Genomic DNA, 10,255 nt, shown 5'->3' with positions numbered 1-10,255 from the left:
ATAGAATATGTTTTATTATTCACAAGATAATTAAAGGGTTTATTAAAAAAATAATGGTGCACTGAGGATCTACTTACAGGGCTTACATTTAATGAACGGTGTTTTCTCTCTTTAGTCACACAGTGAAGTTCTAACAATGGACAACTTCATTTAGAGATCACACTCAACATGTAAATTTGAAGCTCTTCCTGAGCATGAAGCTGTATTAGTTTCCTATTGTCAAAATTACAATAAATTTAGTGGCTTAAAACAGTACATGTTTATTATCTCAGTATTCTGGATGTCAGAAGTCTGAAAATGGGTTCGAGGACTATGTTCTGGAATTTCTAAGTGAAAATCTGTTTCTTTTGCCTTACTCAGCTTCTAGAAGCTTCCTGAATTCCTTGGCTCATAGCCCTGTATCACCCAGACCCCTGCTTCTATCCTTACATTTCTTTCTCCAATTTGTACCTCCCTCTTCTAAGGACCATTGGGATTACACTGGATCCACCTGGGTAATACAGAGTACTCTCCCTATCTCAAGAGCTTTAACTTAATCACAGCTGTCCTTTTGTAATGTCAGGTCACATATCTGTAGGTTTTGCTGCTGCTGCCTCTGCATGAAAGTCAGCAAGGACATTTTAAGTACAGAAGATTAGCTCTTACGATTGGGAAAATTTAGGTTTCCTAAGCAATCAAAGACCTGATTAAAATGACACAAAGCACAGAAAACTGTTTTGATAAAACACAGAATCTTTGCTTTCTTGGCAGAAAAGTTTTCACAGTTATCAGGAGCAGACCAATAGTACAAGAAAACTTTGTCCTTTTAGCAGGTGAAAGAATAGTAAGAATATACACTATTAATACTAACACTTATTATTATTATTTTTTTAAAAACCCTTCTAACAAATGCATTCAATCTTATCCAGCTTGATCACACATAAAATTTCTTTCTCAAGATTTCTTTTCACAAACCTTCTGTGACTTTCCTTGTTCCTTTCTGTTTGTCTCTTATTCTCTTACCCATTCAGAAATAAGCAACTAATTTTAGAAGCATTTTCTTTTAATTAGCTCAACATGTGTTTCTATACCTTATACCTTCTATTACTGAAAACATATTATTTCCTCCCATATTAATTGGAATTTTTAACTCTTAGAAACCTTAATTTCTAGTGAAAACTAAGAAGTAAGCAATTGTGAATTGTCCGTTATACCAGTATTCTTGAGATTAATAAATTATAAATATTCTATAATTTTTAGAAATATTTGTGTTTCACAGAATAGTCTTTCAATGAGGCAAAAGGCTTGTTTACTAACAAATTCGAATAGTTTTAGTTTCTCTGTAATAGGAAGCCAAAGTAATAAGAAGCCAAATGTAGATAAACCTATGTTCAGTAATTAATATTTCATTATTTTATTTTATTTGGAAATGATCTAAATAGGGAATGAATTTCTATCATTTAATTGAATATAGCAAAACTTTAAAAGTTTCAAGTTACCAAAGAGATTTAGGAAATCATTTTTAAGTATACATAAAATATAATTATTACCAAAGAATTCACCTTAAAAAAACTATTTTTCTGTTTACATCTATTTAATTCACTTGTTCTGAACAATTATGCTTAGATTACCTGTGACAATTTCATCATACCGAGTTATTTGACTTGCTGACAAATTTTGCAACAGAGGTAACATAAACTCATCTGACTTATAAGCCTAGATAAAACAGAAGTATTATACTTGATGATAAAAACTCTGTGAAGACATGCCTGTTTTAATTAAACCAACAAACTTACTTAGCTGACACCAAATATTTCTCCAGACTATGTGAACCTGAAAAGCATTTGGTTAGTTTCTACTATGTTTTTGAGTTTTTTAAATATAAGTATTCGTTTAAGCCAATTAAATGGAGCTCTTTTACAAATTAACAATACCATCCAGAGATTAAAAAAAACAAAAACAAAAAACACATCAACATGTAAACATACAGACAGATGTAAACAGAGACCTCCTACCCTTCATTGAAAAATTTTAGCCATGAGACAGGTAATAAGTTAAGTTTATCTACTCAGATGGCTAAAGCTTTTTTCTTGTTAATATTGTGAAGAGAAGGCAGGCTTGGAACCAGAACAACAATTTGTGCTTTCAAAAAATCTCTCATTTCCTATTTTTTTCTTCAGTCTTAGTAATTGAGGATAGCTTTGAACTACTTCTACACTGCATTTCTGCTTTCGCCAAGATTTGTAAGATAAGAACACATGCTCTCAATTTCCTAAAGAATCGGTTATAACTTAAGTGACATCATAAGTTGATCTACCTGTCCAACTATATCACCACTAATTTGCTCCTTTCCCTCTGGGTACATAGTTTCATTTTAGCTTAGGAGGAGGCACCCCTCCTCACCTTAAGTTCCTATCAGTCTCTGAAATCCAGCTTCCAATTTGGCCAAATTGTTTTTATCATAGAGTTATTAAATCCTTTCAAATACCTGTCAGGTTTCAGCCAGGACAACAGTAAATATTTCTGGCAGTATTAAATAGTATCATGGACTCAAATGAACTCAAAAGGGTGAAAAAGTTATTAACTTCCAGAATCATTCCTTATGATAGCCGAAAGAAAGAACTGACAGCTTGCATGTCCCAGGTAGGTAGAAAGCCAAGCCAAACCCTTAGGACACCGACAACAGCTATCCCTAGGAGAGAAAGAATCAATAACCGATTGCTTGGATTTGGGAAGGAGGAGACAATATGAAATTTTATTTCCCTTTCTCACTGGGCTCAGGAGGTAACCTATTTACAAAAGATTTTTGAGGATCCTCCTGGGGTTTAAGAAGTTCTCTAATTATGTTTCTTAGACCAGGGAATAAATGATATTAGACGACAATCCCCTATAAGGGGTAATGTCAGTCTTATAGTTCTTTATTTTTAGGTACCTTTTATCTCTTTCACTTTGCATTAGTCTTTTGCAACAAATCCTTCAATGAAGCTATTTTAGAATTTCTTTTGAAGCCTTGCATACCGATTAAATATAGGTATATTATTCTGTATATTTGATTTGGAAGCCCTTGGTTTTAAGTGCACTTTTAAATACCTCACCAATTTGGAATGCTGCTCATAATTGACATTGTAATTTTAAGTTGTAATTTACTTGAGGGCTGGCAGCATATTGGTAGGACCCAACTATAAATTGAGTTTAGCTCACACTGTTGTCTGGCCATATTTTGGAGTTTCCAACTTGAAAGTTACCAAGCCAAACTTCTAGGCATAAAATTTTTAGGTTGTGTTCAAAAAGATTTGCCATTTTCCCTTTTTCTTTTATTTTCTTAAGAATAGGACAATTGTATTTCCAATGTCCTGATTTTTTATAATATCTGCAAATGTCTGAAGGCAAACAGGAAAGGGTGTGAGTGGACTTTGATTTTCATTCTAATTTCTGTCCTTCCATCTTATTAATGTTATCTTAGCAACTAGCTGTTAATGACAATATGTGAGCTCTCTAAAAAAATATTTTCTTTCTTTTCAGTTTAGAAGTTTGTCCAATTCAAAGGCTCTACTGTCTGGCCTTGACTAGTAGGATCTTAACAGTGACTCAAATCAATAAGAATGTATACATACAAGAGGCATTCCCAAAGGAGAATGCTAGAGGATGCAACTCTCACAAGATACAAGTTAACTCCCAGAATAAGAAACAGCTATTCCAAAGCATGGGGAATCATGTGTTTTGCCCCCATTCTGATTCCCTAAACTCACATCCGCAGTCTGCTCAATCTGCTGCCTGCCAGAAGCATGTGCATCCTCCAACTGGCAGAAAAGAAGAAAGGTAAATACAGGATCCTGTTTTTACCATGCCTGGGCAGGAATGGCTAGACATAGAAAACTCTCTTGAGAGCTTGGCGTGGCTGGACAGAAAGCACAGCGCACCCCAGGAAGTGCACCCACTGGAAGGTGAAGGCCAGACAGAAAATATTCTCACCGGTCATTAAGACTAAGTTCCTAGGACATGTAACAAGGAGAGACACAAGACAGAGGTGGAAAAAGACAGAATCAACAAAACCCATGAGTACTTATAAAAAGTAACCAAGAGTTACTAAGCTCAAGACGCTAGTTTCACAAATATTTTCTCCTGCTAATCTAAATTTAAAAAGGGGAGTGGGGGAAAGGGACTCTTACTATTCTGTTTCCACCAAATTGTAGGTAGAGATCTGGGAATCTGACTTGGCAAATATTCTTACCTTTTTCGCTGGCTCACACTAGTGGTTCCAGGATCTTTGTACTGCAGAAGCTTCCAGGTAAGCAGTGCTAGACAATGAGGTATCCTCCTCACAGCATGCATTTCAAATGCCTGTTGTAGAGAAGATATTCTCATAATGTGGCTGCTATAACTTGGTATGAAGTAACGTGGAAACTACATCTTTTACCCCAAATACGCACGATAGGGAACTAATTATATCTATATAAAAAGGCAGAAAAAATTGTTGCTTCTCATACTGTGATATACAAATGAACAGTTAGTCCTTTATTTTTATACAAGTCAGTCTGTTAAACACTGTAAATACATAGTATGTAAGATCTAAAGATTCAGAGTGAATAGAGCAAAATTAATATATTTGCTCTAAGTACGAAAATAAATCAATAAGATTTTGGCTAAAACATGTCAAAGTTGAATGGTATTTATATAATGATTATACAGCAATTAATATAATTATATCTTTATTATGCTTTGTTTTTCAAGAGTAAGAAAATGAACACTAGCTTTTAACTCTACTGTTAGATTAAAATGGGTAAAAATATTGGCTTATTGATGTTTCATAACATTTGCCCATCTATCTTTCTCTACCAGAGGTGGAACCAGGAAGCCTCTGGAGCTTAATGAAAGATAATTGAGGCACACATTTCTCTGTTCCATTGTGTGACTTGAATTTAAACCTCTTCCAAATTTCTTCAATGGTAGGTAGAGGGGAGGGAGTCCTGAACCTCCACTGCCTATTCACAGCTTCTAAGTTTAAGGGGACCCCGAGGTATGTGAGGAGGGCTGACACTTCCACCTGCGGCCCTTACGATAAAAGGTATTATATGATCAATATTAATAGAAACAATCAGCTGATTTACCTTTTTGCTTGTCTAGATAGGCTCATTCCTTTATGAATCTGGTTAGTCAATAGATGTCAAGTGCATAGTCTAGGCCAGACACAGGTGTGGTAGTGGTGCTATAAAGCCAAGTATTATGATGGCTACTTTTGAATTAGGAATCAGTGACCTAACAATCAACTAGAATGAAATTAAATGTCAGTTATAATAACTTAGCAAAAGTGAAAGTTCCTGCAATAATAAGATTAAATAAAAAGAAGATAGAAGAAGCAAATTGATATTTTTATTTCATATGCTTTAATCTAAATTGGGAAAAATGGGTCAAAATACTGAACTGGAATATATAACCTGATAATATTTTCAGTATTTAAGATTCCTCTTTTATGAACTTTATATTAACTATTAATGGGTGAAGATTGATAAATATGAAATAGCAAATATTTAATTATATATACTTCAATTCACATTAATTTATCAAATCAGTAGTTCAATTAATAAATATTTGTTAAGCTTCTGTTATACTCCAGGACTGAGCACACAACCCAAACCAAAAAAATAAAGGCCCCTACTCTTATGGAATTTACATTCCGGGACATTAATACAACATGCTCTGACACTCCACACACTTCACTGCATTTTCATGGTAAACATTGCCAGCAAGGACAGCACTAAATAAGGGCAAGACACGCTTCAGGGACGGAATTCAACTCTACTTCTGTGCAAGTGCCTTATCTTAAGACACCTCTGCCATTAGGTGTGCAATCTTACACGCACGGGTTGCTTAAACATTAAAACCTGTTTCCTCCTCCGTAAAAGAGAAACAATAATAGTTGGGGTCACCCGGGGATTAAATGAGATAATGTGCCATTATTGAACAATTATTAGTGTAAGTGCTTTGGTTCTGTGGTTCCAAAATGAACCTGCTCATTAGAATCACCTGGGGATCTTTACAGACATCCCAAATCTCAGGCCACACACCAGACCAATTAAACCCCGATCTGAGGTTGGGACATGTAGGTGTCAGTACTTTTGTATTACCCTGGGAGGTTTCAACTTGCAAATTTGGGAACCTCAGCAGTCTGGCTTATTGATGTTTCATAACATTTGCCCATCCATCTTTCTTTACCCAAGGTGGAACCAGGGAGCCTCCGGGGCTTAGTGAAAGATAATCGAGGTGCACATTTCTCTGTCCTATCATGTGACTTGAATTTAATTCTCTTCCAAATTTCTTTAAGGGGAGGTGGAGAGGAGGGAGTCCTGGACCTCACGGCTTCGAAGTTTAAGGGGACCCTGAGGTATATGAGGAGGGCTGACACTTCCACCTGCGGCGCTAGCTGGGCCTGCCAGAGGCGAAGCGACAAGCTGGGAAACAGCCCTCCCGGGGGCGCTGGGCTCAGTGCAGAGGCCGCAGACGCGCCTCGAGGAAAGATCGGAAGCTGGAGCGTTCCCTGGGGACCCACAACAGGCCGGCCCACTCCGCCCGGGTGGGCGCTGTCTGCGTGCTCTGCACCCCTGCCGTCGTCCGCCCTCCACCCCGCGAGCGAGCCCGCCCGGCGCCGGAGCGAGAGGGGCGGGCCGCGCCGCCATGGAGCCCGGGCAGCCGGGCGGCTCCGGGCCCGCGGAGCCGGGGCCTCTCCCGCGCGGCGTGCGCGGCGCGGGCCCGAAGGCCTCGGCCTCTCCGCCGAGCGGGGCCGAGGCCCAGCTCCAGCGCTGCGCACCGGCCGTGGCGGCCGTGCTGCCTGCGGGGGGGCGGGGGGAGAGGATGGGCGTCCCCACCCCGAAGCAGTTCTGCCCCATCCTGGAGAGGCCGCTCATCAGCTACACCCTGCAGGCCCTGGAGAGGTAATGCGGCGCCAGGCGCGCCCCGCGGTTCCGCCCGGCCCCCCGCTCCCCGCCCTCCGCCCTGCCCGCTCGGGGCGGCCCGGGGCACCTGCCCCGGCTGCTGCTCTAGCGCCGCTCCCTCTCTCGGCGGATGGGGGCCCGACTCCCACGGCGCGGCACGGCGGAGATGGGCAGCTCTGGCCCTTTGACGCAGGGCAGGAGCTGGGGCTGCCCCGCGGAGCCCTTTCCGTGGCCAAGCCGTCCGCCTGGTGGGCAGAAGCCCGGCTTGTGGTGAAGCCGGACTACCGAGCTCGCGGCTTGGGACTAAGGAACAGTTCTAACTGTAGCCCCTGTGGGGCCGAATGAGGAGAAGCAGTTTTAAGAGGCTTCCTCTCCCTGCCTGTCTCTCTCATATTCTCTTACGCGCTCTCGTATGCTCTCACTTTTTCTCACTTCATTCTTTTTCTTTCGTGTGTCCTCTCTCCCTTCCCCCGCTGCTCCCTCGCGCGCGCTCTCTGCGCTTGCGCAGTCTCACTCCCCGCATCCACGTGGGTTGTGACTTTTACTTGCACATCTAGTTTCGTGGGCCTTTGTTCGTTCATTTCATCTTTTCATTCACAAACATTAACCAAGCACTTCATATGAGATACACTGCTAATTACTCGGTGCTGAAGGTGGACCGAGGAGCAGAATTTAATCCCAGCCTTTCAATGCTGGAGACGGATTTAAGGGTGCTAGATTCTGTAGGCCAACACGTACCTTATCTTGTTAGGAAAATGAATTGATTAGTTGAGGAAATGAAGGAGGGAGAGGGAAGAGGAGGACTAGGGGAGCTGTAGTGAGGAGCTAAGGAGATGAAAAGACTTTATCTTGTCTTAACACCAGGTAATGTGATGGAACGTGGGGTGAGGCTGGAGGGGCAGAAGCAGGAATTATAAAGGTCCACATACCTGTTGCTGAGGTATTTAAACTTCTTAAAGCTAGCGGGCCTTCCTTCATGGGCCTGTGATAGTATGTTAAACCTTAGATTGAAGTGAATCGCCTGCATTTCAAGATAGATGGCATCCTTTAGCGTAGCCTTTGCAGGAGGCCTTAAGGAAAAGGAAGCTAGTGAGGTTCTAGTCAAATAATGATAGCATGTTACCCAGAAAAGAGCCCCCCACCCCCAGGGCTTTCACACACTCCAGAAGCCACGGGGCCCAAGTTGTTTTGCATATGGTTATTTTACTTTATGAATGTCTTCATTTGGAAAATCACTCTTGATTTCTCTATCTGGCCCGTGGTTATACCTGAAACTTATACAAACATTGAAACAGTTCCAGATGCTGCTTCTCTTGCTTCTGTAGTCTTCCATTTCTCTGGGTAGTTAATAGGGGGCTCCTTGAAACCACTGTATGAATCGTGTACTTATAATATTCTAGTGTCATAGACATTGTGACAACATAGCTCATTTATGCAGGAATCTTATGGAACACAGTGGCTCTTGGCCACCAGGATCTTTGTAATTAAATGTAGGGTAGTGTAGTCATTTTTACGTTTAACTTTCTTTCCTATGAAAACTTATGTATTAATTTGCAGTTTTGCATCTTTTGAGGCAGCCTGAGATAGGTGGATACTGAAAAAAAAATCACTGTTAAAGTATAAGAATTTTCTGGAAAGGCCTTGTTTATGGAAAATAAAACACTTGTTTTCCATTTTTACTTAATTGATAACAGCACTTGTAAAATCCTAATAGTAACTAATCAAAACCTCCATTTTGAAATATGTCAAGGTTCATTTTTATCATATTACAATGCCTGAAGAATATTATATTTGAGGTATGTCTCAGGAAATCCATGGAAACCTTACATTACAGGGTTGTGTGTATGGGTGCTTCTGAGCCATTTGCCAAATGAAAATCATTCTCTTTTGGGAGAAGATGGGTTCCATAGACTGCTTATGGTTTTCCTAAAGCATGGTGCCAAAAGGCCTAGGTTATTTCATCCCGAAAGATAAATTATGCAAATTCAAATAAGGAAAGGAAATGGAAGCATATAACATCTTGTAAAATTCTCAATTTTTGCACTATGGAGAAATTATGTGTGCTTGCTACTTCTTAAAGCACAGCTTTCAGTGTCTCAAATAAGAAAAGATGTAATCGGATGTCACCACTGTCAGTCATCCGGGTTATATTAAGAGGTGGTCAGCTTTCCTTGCCCTTTAAGAGCTATGAATGTGCGATATCCAGAATTCGACTTCAAAGCTTATTTTGTTGGGCTTTCATAGGTCGGATTTCCTTTGCTCAACCTTTTGTCTTCTCATTTATAGAGGATTGAGAAGTTGTTTTGAGTAATCTTTATTCCTTAGTTTTATCTTCACTAAGAAATTAAAGATACTTATTGATATAACTCTTCTCGGTTGATTTATCTTTTGGAATTTTGAACCAATATACAATGAACTAGTTAGGGCTTAGGAGAGAGAAGAAGCGTCCTCCTGAAGTTTGGCCCCAAGTTTCTGAATTGGGATAGCGAAATGTAAAGAAAAATGACCATTCTTGCTTTTGAACAATGCCATTTAAATGTGTGTTTATTTCCACTCCTTCATTTATCCACCTAAAGGGACTAAAAATGTATAGCCACACAAGGAAAAATGAATACAAGAGGAGGTAGAGCAGGTAAAAGATATCAACAAAACTCTGGAACAAAGATAGGAGAGAGAGGAGTGCTAACCAATCAGATTTAACAGGCTCAGGAAAGTGGAAACAGAAACCCTCAGAACAGTTGTGAGAAGCAAGTTGATTGAGCATAGGACCTTAGGTTCGGGAATCTTAGGTACGGGGTAGTTAGTTCTGGAGGTGGGGTAGACAGAGCTGGAAGTATAACTGGTTGAAACCTTCAAAAGGAACAGGGAGGCTCTCAGATTTATCAGACCCCTGGTGGTTTATTCTCTGGGTCAGAAGCAGCACAGCCAATGGCTGGCTGAAAAGGCCCCATGGCAAAAGAGGAATTAAGGGCCAGACTGCACTTTGAATTTTCATTTTTTTTTTCTTTTTCAAACAACATGTTACATATAAAGCACCTGTCCGTTTATAATTGATAAATTGAAGGAGGCACTGAGATATCGAAATAAAATCTATCTTGTGAATTGACTGGGACTTCAGATTGTGTTTGTTTTGTGTTTTCCTGCTGGCAAAATTGGAAAACTACCACATTTTTTAGTTTAGCCAAGTTCTACTTACGTGCCGTTTTCATTTCTTAGATAACTGTTTGTCAGATTAAATGAGATTCAAAAGAAATTCTAACTCCTCACAAATTTGAGATGTGTTGGCTAAAGACTCTATCCGGACAATGGAGGCTCAAAGTCTTGTCAAAATCAGCTGTGTGGAGATA

The 10,255-nt window shown here is 40.1% G+C and overlaps 2 protein-coding genes across 12 annotated transcripts in view; one reads left to right on the top strand and one right to left on the bottom strand.

Annotated features, from left to right (window-relative positions):
- The window catches only part of LRRC72 (leucine rich repeat containing 72), a 116,477-nt gene extending 109,078 nt beyond the window's left edge, over positions 1–7,399 (bottom strand). For 3 of the 11 annotated variants that reach the window (XR_004953900.1, XR_004953901.1, XR_004953904.1), the window contains exon 1: positions 4,211–4,315. Coding sequence is in view for 5 of the 11 variants with exons in the window: in XM_016139453.2 (XP_015994939.1) it covers positions 4,211–4,344 (134 nt within the window). In the remaining 6 variants the exon portion in view is untranslated. Of the gene's footprint in view, positions 1–77; positions 214–4,210; positions 5,901–6,996 lie in introns of those variants that run through there. The other 8 variants (XR_004953902.1, XM_016139456.2, XM_016139455.2 and 5 more) reach the window with 8 other exon arrangements.
- CRPPA (CDP-L-ribitol pyrophosphorylase A) overlaps positions 6,562–10,255 on the top strand; it is a 218,738-nt gene continuing 215,044 nt past the window's right edge. Inside the window, exon 1 of the mRNA XM_016139451.2 lies at positions 6,562–6,908. Within this exon, the coding sequence (XP_015994937.2) occupies positions 6,652–6,908 (257 nt within the window). The 5' untranslated portion in view covers positions 6,562–6,651. The remainder of the gene's footprint in view (positions 6,909–10,255) is intronic.

The sequence above is a fragment of the Rousettus aegyptiacus genome, unplaced genomic scaffold (assembly GCF_014176215.1).
Source record: "Rousettus aegyptiacus isolate mRouAeg1 unplaced genomic scaffold, mRouAeg1.p scaffold_m13_p_13, whole genome shotgun sequence".
Taxonomy (NCBI): domain Eukaryota; kingdom Metazoa; phylum Chordata; class Mammalia; order Chiroptera; family Pteropodidae; genus Rousettus; species Rousettus aegyptiacus.
Note: the sequence above shows the minus strand (reverse complement) of the source record. Positions and strands in the feature narration are given on the sequence as shown.